At 32.7% G+C, this 18,560-nt stretch overlaps 1 protein-coding gene across 4 annotated transcripts in view; it reads right to left on the reverse strand.

Moving 5' to 3' along the window:
* Positions 1-18,560, reverse strand: part of GPAM (glycerol-3-phosphate acyltransferase, mitochondrial) — a 72,271-nt gene that overhangs the window by 19,360 nt on the left and 34,351 nt on the right. For all 4 annotated transcript variants that reach the window (XM_051981408.1, XM_051981404.1, XM_051981406.1 and 1 more), the window contains exons 3-11: positions 17,920-18,050; positions 17,564-17,686; positions 15,284-15,357; positions 12,075-12,188; positions 6,275-6,424; positions 4,319-4,415; positions 3,765-3,901; positions 2,569-2,668; positions 1,508-1,720 (exon numbers count right to left, since the gene is read on the reverse strand). In XM_051981408.1, coding sequence (XP_051837368.1) covers positions 1,508-1,720; positions 2,569-2,668; positions 3,765-3,901; positions 4,319-4,415; positions 6,275-6,424; positions 12,075-12,188; positions 15,284-15,357; positions 17,564-17,686; positions 17,920-18,021 — 1,110 coding nt within the window. In that variant the 5' untranslated portion in view covers positions 18,022-18,050. The remainder of the gene's footprint in view (positions 1-1,507; positions 1,721-2,568; positions 2,669-3,764; positions 3,902-4,318; positions 4,416-6,274; positions 6,425-12,074; positions 12,189-15,283; positions 15,358-17,563; positions 17,687-17,919; positions 18,051-18,560) is intronic.

Below are 18,560 nucleotides of genomic sequence, written 5' to 3' on the forward strand. Positions count from 1 at the left end.
TTCTCAAAAGCTACTCAACTGTGCATATCTTTTGATTCAAGTTCTATCCATATAAAAAATTTTATAGCAACTTTTCATAGTGGAAAACAGTGAGAGCATCTATCAATTAGGACATAGCTTAATAAATTATGGTATATGAATGTAACCAAAGTCTGCTATGCTATACAAAATGATGAAATGTTTTCAGGAACCTAGGAAGAAAGATTTGCATGAACTAATTTAAAGTTAAATGAGTATACCCAGGAGAACAATTTATATAATAATAACAACACTGTAAAAACAACCGATTTTGAAAGACAAACTGCTCAACCCAATGATCAATCATAATTCCAGAAGGCTTTTAAAGAATATTACCCACCTACTCACAAGATGTGATGGACCAAAGATGAAGACAAATATATTTTTGGACATGACCAATAAGGAAATGTGTTTAGTTTCACTAGACATATTTGTTAGAAATTTCATTTTTCTATCCCCTCAACAATGATACTGTTTGTGGATGTATTCTGATGGAAGTGATCTCTTCGATAAAGAGAGATAATTCTGTTTCAATTGATCAAGAATAGACAGAAGCAGCTACACCCAAAGAAAGAACACTGGGAAATGAATATAAACTGCTTGCATTTTTGTTTTTCTTCCCAGGTTACTTAAACCTTCCGAATCCAATTCTCCCTGTGCAACAAGAAAACTATTCGGTTCTGCACACATATATTGTATCCTAGGATATACTGTAACCTATTTAACATGTAAAGGAGTGCTTGCCATCTGGGGAAAGGGGTGGAGGAAGGGAGGGGAAAAATCAGAACAGAAGTGAGTGCAAGGGATAATGCTGTAAAAAATTACCCTGGCATGGCTTCTGTCAATAAAAAGTTATTAAAAAATAAAAAGTAAAATAAAAATTGTTTCTGTAACCATAATCCAGGACCTCTCACATTGACATTATTGATAGAATACATACCTACCTAAACAACCATTTCTTGGTACTCAAACTGTAAATTATTATTGTCAATAAGGAAAAAAAACAAATTCCTTAATATGGCATTCAAGACCTACCATAATTAAGTTAGTTAGTTCAAATGAGAGTTATATAAAGCACTTTGCAAATCCCAAAGTGCTACATAAACTTCAGCTATCAATATTATTCATTCTAAAGCCAATTTGGATAATTACAAACAAGGCATTCATTCAGTCACACAGACTGCTGCTATACATGCCTAAAGGGTATCTCTCAATTCCACATTTCAGAACTGTCCTTCTTCAAGACTGCTATCTCCTCCAAGAAGCTTTCCTTCATGCTTCCAATTGTTAGTACTCTTGACTTCCTCAAATTATCTTGTGTTTACAATTGATATTTTTGTTGTGAACCTAACTCAAGTCTTTGAGTAAGGCACTATAGTGCCTTATGCCCAGACACCAAAAGTATTAACTACATTAAAGAAAGAAAGTGGTATAGATGCTAACAACCTTCTGATTGCCAAAAATTATCCATTTTAAAAGATATTCTTACCAGTTGTTCACCATTGTAGTGACCTTCAATAATACGCTCATATGAGATTCCAACAGGGATTATCAAAATATCAGGAATAGTATTGGTAGAAAGTGTGTCCACAACCACAGACAAGAGACCTGCCCTAGCATGGGAGGTTTTCCCACTCCGAGAACGTGTTCCTTCCAAAAAGATCTCCAAAAACTGTTGTTGTCGCAGCAGTTCTACTATGTGCTAAGGCAAGAAAACAAAACAAAGGAGTCAAGATCTCCAAACTTAACATATACTTTTCTTTTTATCTAGGACTCAAACTACAATTTCATTGGTATTTTCTCATTCTCAATGAGGAAACCAACCATGAGGACTTAACACTTGCTCTGCTGCTTAGAGCCTTAGAGAATCTTAACTGAAAGGTTAAGTACTTTGCCCAGGTCACATAGCCAGATGTGTCCACTGGAATTTAAACAAAGGTCTTCCTGACTATCAAATGAACTATCTATTCATTATACTAATCACAATTTATGCAAACTACAACATTAAAAGGAAATATTCATATAGTAGCAGAGTACCTTTAAAGGTAAGGGCAAAACAATTTATCTTATACTAGTTTTTTTATTTTTTTTGAGGGGGGATTGTTAATAGGATAATAAAACCCACATCTGGACAACAACATTCACATTTCTTCAGTTTGGTAGGGAGGGGAAGGGATTTTCTTTGGACTGATAATTATTAGTGTGTCAATCTCCCACTGTGGCAAATCCCACCTAGTAATACAGATTGGCAACTCATTAAAATTAGAGTCTTAGATAATTAAATGGGAAGAAGAAATTGCAAGACTTGCCAATACTAATATTGGAATCACTGTAGCACATCACAGGCAAAACTTGAACCCAGCTTCCTGCCTCTAAAAGAGACTCTCTATTCCTTCTGCCATACTGTCTCTTCCTTACTTTAGTAAAATACATATATGTGTACATATATACATGTATGTGTGTGTGTGTATATGTGTGTGTGTGTGTGTGATATCATTCATATCTTTTATCTCAGGTAACTACTATAGTAACTTTAGAGAGAACACGTACTCCATGGAGTAAAGCTCTGTAGAGAGTATCTTTTCGTCCATCTGATGTCTCATCTAGCCTTCGTCGTATGAAAAAGCCTCCAAGTTTATGGATTAGTGTACTGTAAAAATGAAAGAATGTATCATTTACATGTAGAAACAACAACTTTGTATTTCAAAATCTAAATCTTTCAAATACTCAACACTTGGCTATTTCAATCTTTATAAGAATCATGTGTATTGAGTTATTCTACCTATATTAAAAAATGCTTATGTTCAAGTTTCTAAAATAATGTCATTACACTTCATAAATCCTATGAGACACTATTATAATGGATTCCAAATAAAAGGGGCCTTATGAGATTTTTACCTTCTCAAAACTGACAGTGTTATTCATACTTAGGCACCTTACACTACACTTATGCAGTTTTTGTAAAATATCCATTTGATATTTGCTAGAATGCCTGTCTCTAGGATATTTTGTTACAAATGTTTTTATTGAAGAGCTCTGTTCTGATTAAATCCTCACTAACAATAGCTAATTTGGGAAAAGTTTTCAAGATGTGTCTAACAATCAAAAGTTATAATCTGCTATTTATTTTAATAGTATTTGTTCAATTCTAATATCAAGTTATTAAATTACATGCTAATGGAATAGTTAGGAAGCACTATGGATAAAGCACCAGGCCTGGAGTGAGGAAGATCTCAGTTCAAATCAGGACTCAAACATCTACTAGATATATGTCCCTGGGAGCAAGTCACTTAATCCCTCTGCCTCTGTTTCCTCATGTGTAAAATGGGAATAACAGTACCAACTTCTTAGGGGTAGTATAAAGATCTAATAAGATAACAATTATAAAATACCCACCACAGTGCCTGGTACATAGTAAGCACTATATAATTGTCAGTTATTAATAATTCATTCAACATCCACCTGTCATTCTATTCTTTCAGATAACTCCTACAATTTGGATTTTTTTGGATTCTTTGCAACTAAAGAAGATTCTTTGCAACTTTGAAGAGTTCAGGTTTGAAAATTTAAAGTCATTTTCTTTCCTACTTGCCTTTTCTCCACTGATGTATTCCAAAGAAGTTTTTTACTCACCAAATAAATCATATAAGAATTGTGCCATAAGATAAAGAAAACAAAAATAAAACCTCGAATTAAACTTGTATCAGTTTTACTCTGAATTTCAAATTATGTTGATTAATTCTTACCTGAAGATGGGTATGTTCAAGTTATTGCCAGCAGCGATGTATGGTGCTTTGATGTTATGGCAGAAAAGAATGAATGTGAGTAGCAGATAATCAATATGGGATTTATGAACTGGTAGAAAGATAAGAGGCAAATTCATCTGGTTGGAAGGAAGAAAAAAAATGCACACTTTTAAACTAAAAGGTAAATATAAATGGTAAGCTGTACCACAACGTGTAGCAAATAAATCAATTTAGATTAGAACACTACCAGCAAAAAAAAAAAAAAATTCATTCTTTCAAAATAGCATGGATAAATGTTTTAAAATAATGCATTTTAAATAGTGATGAAACTAACATCCCATCTAACCTGCATGCAGCTCCCACAGAGACCTCCAATAATGAGGGATCCCATAAAATGGGATATACCCTCAGATAGGGAAAAAAAAGGACAATGCAAAATATGTGAAACAAAACAAATATAAACAAAAAAAAAAAAAAACAGTGTTTTAGTAAACACGGGGCCTAAAAGAAAAAGGCTTATTACTAAAAATCAACAAAAAGACTAATCCTCTTACTTCAGTGGCTGCTTTGACCATCTCAAGTTGACCTTTGTGAATCTGAACACTCCAAAAGAAACTGTTGAAAAGTTTTAGTAGCACCCATCCAGTTAGCCTAGGAGAGAACAGAATGCTAAGATATTCCTCTGCTCAAACATCACTCACCATCAGCCCAACAAGTACTTGTTGTTAAAGCTATCTACAAATAACTGACCTGTTGGATCAGCATAATGGCAATGAAACCCAGTATGTGTTCATTTTTTGATTCATCTATCATGATTGGCATCATATAATTCTCATTTTTACTCCAAAAGCCAGATCACCAGCTCAACCCAAGTTGACAAGCATTTACTGTTCCCACAGAACTCATTTATGTATGTTTATCAGCTAAAAGAAAATTAATTTCAGTCATGTAACTAGATTTCTATGTTTTCTATGTAACTTAGATCTCAGAAACATATATTACCAGTCAACTGAAATTTCAAGGAAATACTTAGGTATTTGATGATGACTCTAGTGTGTTCTTTAATAATATACAGTAGGCAAAACAGTTTCTGATGTCCCTGTGTGTGTGTGTGTGTGTGTGTGATACACACACACACACACTATTCTCATAGCACCAAATGCTATCTGTAAAATGACAATTTTCACTCAATAATGATTCCTCAAAATCTGGCTACAAAGGTGATAAGAGAAATAGAAAAGAGGTTATCAAGAAAACTGAGGTAATAACACAAGTGATAAGTCATTCAATTAGGTTTTTTTTTTTTTTAAATATATCAGGATATGTCAAAATAGTCAGCAAAATCCTATAAGGAAAAGGATAAGATTTGGTTTAGAAATACATTATATCCTTAAAATCTCTTTTACAACTACCCTCCCTCCTTTGTATTCTTACCACTATCACCCATGTAATACCATACTGTCACATGGATCCTTAATAACATTTCACTTACATTACCATGTTAACTTTCTCTGAGGTTTTTACATTTAGACTCTCCCTTCTTCAATCCATTTTATGCTACCAGATTAATCTGTATAGCTTTGAGCAAATCATTTGATCCATGTGGCCTATTTCATCATCTTTAAATTAGGGACCAAATGAACCAAAAAAAGAAAAACAACTGTAAAATCCTTTCCAACTCTAAATCAATTATCTTATACCCCAATGATAACAATCTCAAATACAAACTCAGACTGTGGATCCTGTATTGACTTAGAAAATCACAAATTAATATTATCTATGTTGTATATTTTTATTTTATTAAACATTTCCCAGTTACATTTCAAATTGGTTCCTACTCAGAAAGATTACAGCAGAGGTGCCAAACTTACATAGTTAGCAAAATTTATATGAATGCAACATATACAGAAACATCAATAACGTTGAATGGAATATTAAGTCATTATAAGTGGAATTTCAGGAGGCAGAGATGGAAAGGAGGGCATTTCAGGGGTAGGGAACACTGTGAAATAGGCATACATAAAAGTGATTACAATGAAAACAGAAAGGAAAGTGAATGGATGTAAAAGATTAGAAGGACATGATGTGTTTTCATATGATAGCTTATTTCCTTCTTTTACAACCTTATCTATCAACACTGCTCCCTTTATATTCCAGTCAAAGTAGACTACATGCTTTGTTCCTGACAGTGTTTCAAAATCTCCCACTACCACCAAGCTTTTGCTCACATTGTTCCCTATCTTTGAAATGCCCTCTTCTTTATCTCTTCCTTCCAAAACACCATTTAATGAACTAAGGTTCCTCTTAACATTATAGATGTTTCTGTATGTGTGGCATCCTACTTTTGAGACTGCAAATTGGAATAGAAATTATATCTTCTAGTCCTTGAAAACTAAACACATTCTACATTTTACAGGAACTTCAAAAATATTTGTTGATTCTGTTCTTACTAATTCAATTTCCTGAAAAAAGGCAATTCCATTAACAACCATTTTCTTGATTTTCATTACCTGATCATTGCTGGTGAGACATTAGCAACCATTTCTTGGAGAATCCGCTTAGCTCTCTTCTTCACTTTGCTAATAGATTTTGATTGCTGTTGAACAGAACCATCTCTAGAATTCAATTCAGAAGCCACTTCTTCAATTGCTTCTTGTACTCTGATTTGAAAAATGAAAGACAATATAACTATTTCTAAACTATTTTCTATAGATAGATAGATGTAGATATATGACATTTCCTAAATTAGTCATTCAATTCACAAAGCTGAAAAATATTCAGAATGTTTTTAAAGGGAGTAACACTCTTTCTAGAGCAAGGGAAAGAATGATATTTTGTGTAAAACTCCTAAAGTTGTCTTAAGTAACAATTAAAGATTCTAAAAGCTCTAATTTAAGTCAAAGCAACAAGTAGAATTGTCAAACAATCCAGAAGAAAAGAATGAAGAAACAAAAGAAAAAAAGGAATGACTATCTATAAGGATATGTTCTAAAGGGGTATAAAGGCAGCTGCAAGAACATGCATGATTTCTTTTTTAGAAAGATTACTTTGCCTCTGATTTATAACTCCATTAGGTGACACATGGATAAAATGCTAGATTTAGAGCCAGTAAGACTTGCAATCAAATCCTGTGTCAGAAACTTATAGCTAAAGAAGGAAGGATAAGTCACATAACTTCCCTCAGCCTCAGTTTCCTCTTCTGCAAAATAGAAATATAATAACATCTATGTGCCAAGAATTTTGCAGCATTCAGGTGAAATAGCATATTAAGGCTTAGCAACCTTACTGACTAAATGCTAATTTATTCATACCACACTGATAATATTTTTTAAAATTAGATGTAATTATTTTTGTTGTAAACATTTTACCAGTTAATCTAAATGTGATCAATAACTAAGTAAACACTCTACTAGAAGAACTAAATTCATCAATTTGACATTCTCACTCTAAATGAAACTCAAAGGAAACTACAGCTAAATAAAAGGATTTTCTCTGTCAAAGCACTCAACTAACACAAATTTAATAGACACCTGCTATGTGCCAGGCAGTGGAGAAAAAGACAAAAGTTTCTGCCATTGACAAATTAGTCTGGAGAAAAGGGTACACATATAGATATATATAAATACAAAAGATAATTGGGGGGAAAGTACTAATAAGGGGATGCAGAGAGATCATTAAAGGCTTTATGTAGAAGAAGGAAAGAGAGCTGATCCTTGAAAAGGAATAAGGGATTTTAAGAAGAGAAGCTAACTTATAGGCACAGGGAAAAGACAATTTCAAGACTTTTGAGAGAGATAGAATGTCATGTATAAGCAAAAGGAAGAACAGTTTGGCTGAACTATTGTATATATACACAAGACTAATATGTAGCTAGGCCAGAAGTGGGGGATTAGGATCATATTGTAAAAAACTTTAAATGCTAAACTAAAGTCTCTATTTGATCCCTGAAACAGTAAAGGACTGCCTACCCTGCAGTGTACTGAGTAAGTAAGTGATGTATTCAGTGGTATGTTTTAGTATCTTTTTAGCTTTGTGGAATCAGAATAGGAGAACTTGAGGCTGGAAGACTAATTAGGAGACCATCCACCTGCATCAACCATCTGTATCATAAATAGAGTTGATGAGAGCCTGAATTAAGGTGGTGGCTGTTTAGGGAAGAAAAGAGGATGGAAACAGAAGATGTCATGAAGACAGAAGGACAAGATTTAGCAATAATTAAATATGTGGAATGAAGGAAAGGAAGGCATCAAGGACAACACTAAGGTTACAAACCTGGGTGACTGGAAGGATGGTGCTACTACTAATAGGAATAGAAAGATTCAGAAAAGGAAAAGAATGAATTCTTTTAGGAAATGTTGACTCTTAATTGCTTACAGAACATTCAGGTGTTAATCTAATAGATGATGTGACAATGGAACACAGGAAAGAGTGTAGGGCTGGATTTAGAAATCTAGGAATCAACATAGAGGTGATATTTAAACTCATATAACCTAATGAGATCAATGAAAGAGATCAGAGAGATGAGCAGAGTTGGTTTTACCACATGCCCAAAAGCAACAAGAAGTATCACCTGAGACACCGGGCAATCTGGTGATGCAATGTTTGTGACAAGCATTTAGAAAAAGACAATGAAAATAACTGTTGCTTGTCTATTATAAAAGATGAAAATGTAAAGAAACTATGAAAAACTCAAGAAAACCTGTCAATTAAATCAATGAGTAACTTCATGACTTCAACATAAAGGTGGAAATAGGCAAGAATAATGGAAAATATTGGAAACTGGATCAGCTATAAGAAATTAGAGGCCAAACACATGTAAATTTAAAAAACAATTTCTTCAAGAAAGTAATTGAAAAACACTAGGCACAGCAAGTGTTTCATAGTATTAACAAAAAATTAAATAGGTTATATATTAGAAGACAAAGAATGAATATCATTCTTGCCTCACCATGTAGTTCATGTAGTCAGTCCAGTAATCTGTTAGAGTAAAGCTCAAAATAAAAGGCTAGGATAAAAATGAGATACAAATAAAGTGTACAATTTAAAAAGTAATTTACATATTTAAATAAGTTAATTATGACCAAAAAGAAAAAATGGCATGAATACAAGGACAATTGGCTACAATTATTTTATGCAGAAACTCAGTAGATGTAAATCAATTGCTACAATGAAGACACCAAATGGTCAAAAAAACTGCATTAGTCAACTAACAAGTAACTTTAAAGCAAAATGAAAGGATAATGGCAATCAAGGAAAACACATATTTAGAATATAGGTTTGCCAGATAAAATTTAAAATGGCAGTTGTGAATAAAAACAATTTAAAGGAAGCTTGGAGAGATCAAAGTCATCACAAAGGGAAAGAAAGAAAAGGGAACAAACATTTGTGAAGTTCCTGCTATATGGAAGGCACTCTGCTGAGTGCTTTATAAATATTATCACATTTGATCCTCACAACAATCCTGGGAAATAAATGCAATTATTTTCTCCATTTTGCAAATGAGGAAACTGAAGTAGCCAAAGGTGATGTTAACTTGCCCAGAGTCACACAGCTGAGACAAAATTTGAACTCAGGTCTTCCTGATTCCAAGCCCAGAACCCTATCTACTGTGCCAAATAACTGCCTTTAAAATGCCAAAGATATTAAGAATGAAACTGGGGGCAGCTAGGTGGCACAGGGGAAAGAGCACAGTTCTCAAATCAGGAGGACCTGAGTTAAAATCTGGCCTCAGACACTCAATACTTTCTAGTTGTGTGACCCTGGGCAACTTAACCCCAATTGCCTCATTAAAAAAAAAAAAAAAAAAAAAGAATGAAACTGAATGGTGACAAAACAGGAAAGATTACAAAATTGTTTATAATACACCCTTTTCATCATCAAGGACAGAGAAGTCACCACATTTGCACTCTAATATCATAATATTAGAATGTGCTTACAGAGGTAGCAAAAATGGCAGTAAAGAGAAAGATGGGAAAGTAAAATGTGCATGAAGAAGGCAATACTGATTGGCAATGCAACTGTGAAGTGCACTGATGGGTCAATTTTTCAAGATAAATTAAGAAGAGAGATGACCAAAAAATGGACATCTTTTTATTTGAGTAGATGAGATACAACTAGAAGGAACACCAATAACTGACCAGTATGCCTACTTTTCCAAATATAATATTTTTATGAGAAAAATGCATACCATTAAGAGAATTCTTAAAAGAGAATTTTAAGACTATTAAAAAAGAAATAATAGTAGACTTTTGCAAATAGTATTCCGCCACAGACCCAATATTTACAATCATCAAAATGACTAAGAGATATAAAGAAGAAAAGAGTCTATTATACATAAAGTCACTATACAAAAAACATTTGATTCAGTTAAGCAAAAGCCTGTCTTAGAAGTTTTCTTCTAACAAGATATTTCCCATGTATTCCTCAAAATTATATGTGATTCCTTACAAGATATGAGATATTTTGACTGACTAGCCTGATTACTACTATCAGACAAAACATAAAACAGAGAGATATAATTTTGCCAAACACCTTTACCACAATCATGTGGGAAACAACACAGTCAAAAATATAGAAGGATTCCCCAAATTGGTAATGTCCTTCAATACTCCAGATGCTCCTATTTGTGGATGACATTACGCAGATTGCATCAGGATTCAGAATACTGCAAAACCTCCTGGATGAGATCCATAACCACTCAAATGGGCCTGGCCTAACAATCCACCCAGGAAAAGCCAAGAGGTGAAGAATATCTAGTTTCTAAACTATGATATGCATTTTAATAAATAAGCTATAGAATTTTTCCACTGGATATGTATGTGTGTGTATGCATTTCTTGGATAATCACTGCAAATGAACAATGAATCAGACCCAAAACTGAATAGGAAGTTCGGAGGACTGTACTGCCTTTTGGAAAGTGAAAAATTCTTTTCATGACACCAAGACAAAGGCTCATCGTTTTAATACAAATAGTTTCTGGTGCTGTATGCCTGAGAAAGGGAAGACATCTCCAAAAATCCAAGAACAAGCATCCAGAGAGCAATAGATATCTAGTGGATTAAACAAGTTATAAAATATTAGAAATGGAATTAAAAAGTAGAAGTGGAGGATAATATCAAAAAATTGCATCACTGACAAACAAGATAATTATATGGCAAGAGTGGGGATAACCAGTGATAGGTCCATTATCAATCACAGATGTCTGCAATGTTAAAAGGAAAGTCCCCAACCAATTGAGTGGACACTCTGTAATGAACTTAACGGAGTTAGACAGGAGTTAGAATGGGAATAACTGAATGACTGCATTCTACACTATCAGGAGGCATTACCCACAATAATAATTCATCTTTTTAAGTATTCAAATATTTTTAAATTACCATAAAATGAAGTCCATATTGTTTTTAAGCAGAGAAAAGGGGCAGCATAGTAGAAAGGATAGAGAACAGAAAGACCAAAGTTAAGCCATATCCCTGACAGATATGGATTGTGAGTCCCTTGATCTCTCAGCATACAAGGAAATCATCTAAGACCATGAGTTACAGAATAGTAGATGATCGACATTTGTAAAGGGAGCTTCCTGAGAAGTCCCTATATCAAAGGATGTTAGCTGGCTTTTCCTACTCTCCAAAAAAAGGACAGTACTGATAGAAATATATAGTCCACAGATTTACAAATTCATTCTATTTTATTCAAAGGGACCTAAGGATCAAACCCCTTAAATTGCTTCTAAATTTTCATTTTTTATAACTATTAAATTTAATGTAGGAAACAATGGAAAATGGTTTAATTTTATAAGTCAGTAGTTTTAAATCTTCAAAATGATTTTAATGGGATAACCAAACTTATTAGATGTGATTGGTTAATGCCTACAAAATAACAAAATCCAAAAGGAACTAACACACTAGGGGGAAAAAAAGGAAAACCATAATCTATTACTCTATATATTGAAACACAAAAAGTATACAATATTTTCTAACTCTGATCATTCACTCACATACTCCAAATCTTAAAGAATGAATTATGAACTAAAAAATGCATTATCCCACATTATTGTGATGACAACACTTTCCAGGAAGTCTGAAAATATGCATTTCCCAAGCCAACTTGTTTCTGTGGTATTTATGAAGTCATATAATTAATAATCCACAACCCTAGCATTCTGCTCTGTATGCTTACTGATCCCCAGAGAATCTACTTTACCTTCCACCAGTATTTTCTAAGGATGTCTAACAAAACTTTTATAAAATTAAAAAGAAAATATTAGGAAGTGCTGCTGTATAGGAGTTAAAATGTTATAGAAATTTTTCTTACCTGTTACTGTTCAGTACATTTTCAGTCACATTGTTGGCAAACATGCCCTTATGAACATCCCGCTCTTGAACAAAAAGTACATATGAAAGGCGTCTTGCAAGCCATCCTCTATGTCTACAACATAAAAATAGTCAAGCATTCTATTAAAACCTAAAACACAGTTTTAATCATTTTGGTTTTTCATCTCCCCAATCCCTCTCCATCTTCCCCCCTTTAAAAATAAGTTTAATTCTTATATTCATTTAAATTTACCATCTAGATCTGTAATAGTTATAATAGCAAGCTAATATCTATAATAGTTACCCAAAGGCAAAAAAATATGCTATGAATAGTTAGGCAAATTTTCACAAGGGCTCACAATTAAAAATTTAAAATTAGTATTCCTTTATAACAGGGATTCTTGACCTTTCTTCATCATGGACCCTTTTGGCAGTTCGATAAAGCCCGCAGACACCTTTGCAAATTCATGTTTTTAAATACATAAAATAAAATACATAGAACTACAAAGGAAATCAATTACATTAAAATGAAGCTATTTATATTTTTTAAAGCTGGTGGCCCAGATTAAAAAACTGATTTTATGTATTTTTCCCTTTTCTTTTACTAAACAACAACCCCAAAAATGCAATATAATTTAAAATCTTTCATTTTCAAGAAAGTCCATTAATATGCAATACAATTCACTAGAAAAGTTCTCCAATAAAATTAATTTTTGTTATTACAATGGTTATTTAGAAGGAAAAAAACCAAGCGTCTGCTTTGAAATGAGTCTGAGTTCATGATTATTCAAAGGCATATCATGAGCAGTGTAGTCTAGAATCTTGTCTCTTATGTTTCCAAATTGTCAAAACACATTCTGCTAATCTTCATAAAAATTAACATTGACAATAAAATCACTATTAATAAATACAGAAAGATGTGCTAGACACACAAAAATAATCAATTCTATGAAAATAAAATCTATTGTCCAAGTACCACTTTCTCTATTATTTCTTCCCTTCTTTTCAAAACTTTCTGACAGTATCCCAAACCTCTGAGAAGGAAGCATTACAAAAATCAAAATATTCTTCTTTCAAAATACATTTTTCTATCATTTGTGGAATCATTATAAGGCACAAAGTACAGTCATGCTATGAAATTCCTAGGCAATTAAATTCCAAAGGGGTGAAAGGAAAATCTGCCAGGTTATTGTGTGCTCTCAAAGGAAAAATAAAGTTGTTATACTTTATTTTAAGTTTTGTCTAGACAATAAACAGAAAATGTTGTTATCTAGTTGAGCATTAAGCAATATATTTAGGCAGCTGACGCCTACTAGCAGCTAAACACTCATTTCTTAGACAATGGGTTTAATTATTCTATTTAATACATATACATAAACACATACATATATTTCTTAAGGAACAGGGAGAAGCCTGTGAAGGAATATAAAATTTCCCAACAAAATACTGATTTAACTTTATACCTTTAAGATGAAAATTAAATTTTCATAAAACAGCTAAGCAAGCATCCATTTTTTCTTAGTAAGAAAAATCACTATAGAAAACGGCTCAACATGATTCAGACCAATGATCTTGTGATGAAGAGAACCATCTACACCCAGAGAGAGGACTGTGGGAATTGAGTGTGGTTCACAACATAGCATTTTCACTCTTTTTGTTGTTTTTTGGTTGCATTTTGTTTTCTTTCCAGTCTGACTTGATTTTTCTTGTGAAGCAAGATAATTGTATAAATATATATGCATATACTGGATTTAACATATATTTCTACCATGTTTAACATATGGTGGACTACTTACCATCTATGGGGAAGAGGTGGGGAAAGAAGGAGAAAAATTGGAACACAAGGTTTTGCAAGGGTAAATGTCAAAGAATTATCCATGCATATGTTTTGAAAAATAAAAAGCTTTAATTAAAAAAAGAGAGAATGATACCAAAACAAAGCATCAAAGAAAAACATAGCATGGGTACGTATTTTACTAAAATTCTTGGAAAATATGAAATAAAAGTTAAAAATAAAAGAATGAATAAAAAGAAGAAAAAAAAAAAGAAAGTGACTCAATAATATGACTGAATATCAGCTTTTCAGAGGTAGCTAGATGGTGCAGTAAATAGAATTCTAGGTTTGAAGTCAGGAAGACTCGAGTTTAAATTCAAGTGCAATTTGACTCAGTTTGACTCAGTTTTTTCAACTTTTAATATGGAGATGACAATATCTACCTTACAAAGTTATTTTAATGATCAAATGAGGTAATATTTATAAGTACCTAAGACATAGGAGATAGTTTAAAAATGTTTGCTTTTTCTCTTGCTTTCAAAGAATTTCAACTGTTTTTCATTCATGTTTAACATGAATGTTTACTCTCATTCCAAGTTATAGTTGATTAAAAAAATAAATAAGAGAAGCTACTACTTTCTCCCAAGCTCTATCTTCTTACTCTCCCATAATTTTTGTATAACAATGTTCCTTTCTTCTCACTCCAACATTTTGAATCATTTCTTTAAATCTACCAACTTTTTCCTATTTGCCTTGAATTTTGAAGTGATCATTCTAATAGCCACCTTACTCAAGTGACAGATAATCATTTTGTATTCCACTAAAAATTAAACAAATTTAAATAGCCTATATCAGTGGTTCTCAAACTTTTGTTCTCAGTATATTTATACTATATAAAATAAAATACTATACTATTAAAATATATTATTATACTATTAAGGATCTGTACACTGAGTTTTTGTTTATGTGGATTATGTTTATAGATATTTGCCATATTACAAATAAAAATTAATTTTGAATTTGTATGCCCTCTGAAGGATTTTCGGAGACCCCCAGGATTCTCTGAATCACACTTTGAGAATCATTGGCCTATATCTTTAAGCAAAAATATTCATCCTAAAACAGAAAAGCAAAACAATATATTATTTCCCCTTTCCCAAAACTAACAGTTTTGATAGAAAACTAATAGATGAGCAAAAAACTTTAAATAATTTCTGTCACACCATGATACACTTAATAAAAATTAAAACACCAATAACAATTGTTCCCTTAGGTGACTAGTTTATTCTCCACAAAAAGTCTCTCTTACCAGAAGCCCCTTCATTCTTATTTAATGACAGGAAATAATAATTAAGCCTTAGCAAATAATTATTCTGATAGTTCAAATAAATCTGAAATAAATACAATTTGTGTATTTTCTTTAAATGATACTTTACCTTGTATGTGTTTCATTGATATAGATAACATTCCTCAATCCCAAAGAAGGGATACTTGGATTGAAAAACTTATCCTGTGGGGAAAAATAATTGAGGCAATCACCCCAAAAAAAGGTTAGAAAGTCTACATAACAACAACATTTCACCATGATAATAAAATAATAAAATAAAATTCAAGATCATGAGGGTCAAAAGAACACAGTTTCTATTAACAGAAACATAATACCTATTTCTTTTTAAAGGACATAATACTTTGGAATTATTCTTATTTTGCAAAGATGGAAATTGAGACTAAATAAAGTTAAGAGATTTGCCTAAATCTTCATGATAAGTAAACTGTCTCAAAGACCTGGCTCTTTCCATTATACCATGCTGTCTCTTCTTCATTAATTTAAATTGCCCTTTTTTAAAGGGAAAGGGAATTGTACACTTTAAGAAAAGACTGGATATCAGGGGTTGACATTTGTAAGTCCCATGTTTAGATTATCAATTTAAATGAGAAAAAGTATGACAAAAATTCTCCTTCCTTTATAGATAGATTTTAAAATAATTCTGTGACTTTTCTTTTTAGTAAGGAAAAGCTTAAACCTGTATCACTGGAGAAGCTTGTTAAAAGTCTTTTATATTATTCCTATATATTCATATTCGTATTCCAGTCAAACTGAACCCTTTAAGTTTCCCAATCTTATCCTGTCCTTTCTTGTTCTTTTCTTTACCACTGCCATATGGTCCCAGCGACTGGAAAGATCTTTCCACACATCTCTACCTGTTGAAATCCTTTTTTCAGGTGTGAGCGCTTCTTTGATCTCACAGCTGAAATGGATCTCTTTATCAGCAAAGATCACATAATGCTCTCATTGGACATCTCTTTTGAGTGTGTATATGTATGTGTGGGTGCACACATGTATATGTCATCTCTCCTATTATTTTTGAGTGCAGTTTCTTCTGATTTCATATTCACTTACCAATGTTTGCACATAAAAGAGTGCAAATGCCTAACAAATCTTATCAGGGTACCTCCAAATAAAATTTTGGCTCCCAACCTGCTCCAATAGGCAAAGAATAGACCCCAATCTACAAAAAAACCCTGTCATTTGCCCTGAATCCTGGGTGATTTGTGTGCTACACAGGGGCTTAAGTGTGCGACATTCTTTAGGATCACTAAGCTTTTTCAGGAGAAGCTGAACACACAACTTTCTTCCATGGCTATAAATCCCTCCCTTTCTATAACATCTTTAAATTCTTCTGTTGCCAAATGGACATTAAGTAGAAAACTCACACTCAGCATAGTAATCTAGTCACATAAATATGTTACAAGCAGTAAGTAAGGCATGAATAGTAGCATTTTCCTTCTCAATTAGTATTCAAAGACAAAGAAGCTTAACATTTGAACTTAACTAGAATTTCTTAATAGGCTTTTTCTACAGATTTGGAACACTGTTGCATTAGTTTCAGAACGCCTTATTCTGACACATTCCTGCATTTTCCTTCAACTTATCCTTCTAAAATACTATTCCAGGAACCCATAAATTACACATATCTCTTTGTCTCTTACAAAGAATCAAAATATATTTTGTTACTTTTTTTTAGGCTTCATCCTGAATACAAATATCTAATAACTGTACAAATATGTATACATATATTATATTTAACATATACTTTAACATATTTAACATGTATGGGACTACCTCTATAGGAGAGGGAGGTAGGGAGTGGGGGGAATGAGGGGAAAAATTGGAACAGAAGTTTTTGCAAGGGTCAATGTTGGAAAATTACCTATTCATATGTTTTGTATATAAAAAGCTATAATAAAAAATAAAATTTAAAAAAAATCTGTCTAAAATAGAATATTTCTGCTCCTACATTCTACATTCCCCATTCTACAGCAAAAGTCAACAGACATTCCCTGGCAGTGGAGGCCTTACAGGAACTACTGGAAACACTGTTTGCCCTCTGCAGTCATCTCTGTCTTGTTCTATCTCCTATAACTTTTCTTGCTACAATGTTCAATACTTACTGTTAAATGTCAATTGTTTTCTCCTTAACTCCCTGAGCTCTTTCTTCCAAAGACACTGAAAATTTATATATACTATTCCTTGGGGACATAACAGCACTATAAAAGATGAGGACAGAGAAAATGCTATTTAACATATCTGGCTCCAAAAGTGTGTTTTGTAAAGAAAAAAATAAATCAAAAACACTAAGACCCAAAGTATCAAATTTACTCCAAATGCAACATATAAAATATTTTTCTCAATTTTTTATCATCCAATGGCTTACCCAGCTCTGGGGAGTACACACATAGCAACATCGTCCCACAAATGGCCTCTTTCTGCTCATTAAAGTTTCTTTCCACTTTAAAGTTGCTGATCGGAATACAGTAGGTCTGAAACCACAATCACCCTAATAAATAAGAGAAAAGGGTCTGAATAGCAGGGGAAAAAAACATACTCTTTTGTATTCTAAGATTTAGTAATCAAATGTAAAAAAGAATAAGCAAACTATACATTTATTTACTTGGCCATAAGCACAAATTTTTAATTTATTAAACTATAGGTACATTATACAGTGACTCAATCAATATAATAATTCTACTGTTTGGCCATAACCCATTTTCATTTCAACTTCAAACTTACCCATTCTTCACCTGAGTGTTTACATCTATTGACACTGTATTCCGATGAATTTGACAGGTAAGAAACATCTATCGTACCAAGGGACACTGCAGACTCATCCATGACACCAATTTAAAATCCCAAATCATGTGCTATAAAATAAAATTATGTATAAGTGAGATATTTTCAATATCTAAGTAAAACAATGACTTACAAGCCATTTGTTCCTTGTCAGAATATCATATGAACTGTTTCAGGGTTTCTAACATGATAGGGGAATAAGAGAAACTGAGAACTTTGAGGTAGATGAGCTGGTATAACAAAAAGAGTTCTGGATTTGGAAATAGTGGGCTTTGGTTCTATATCTGCCTTTGACTACCTATGAGGTGGACAAGTTATAAACTCTCTGGGCCACATCTGTAAAACAGGAGAAAGGGATAGTTGAATTAGTGGTCAAAACTGTTTCCAACTCTAAATCTTTGATTTTACATACACACATATGTGTTAAGTTTAGGTATTTGTGTAAAGTGTGTGTATATGTATATGTATATATGTGTGTGTGTGTGTGTGTGTGTGTGTGTGTGTGTGTGTGTGTGATCTCCAGTATATTACTGAGTCAGAAGAATTCAATAATCAAAAATAATGCTCTATGTATGATTGGC

The sequence above is a fragment of the Antechinus flavipes genome, chromosome 2, assembly GCF_016432865.1.
Source record: "Antechinus flavipes isolate AdamAnt ecotype Samford, QLD, Australia chromosome 2, AdamAnt_v2, whole genome shotgun sequence".
NCBI classification, from domain to species: Eukaryota; Metazoa; Chordata; class Mammalia; order Dasyuromorphia; family Dasyuridae; genus Antechinus; species Antechinus flavipes.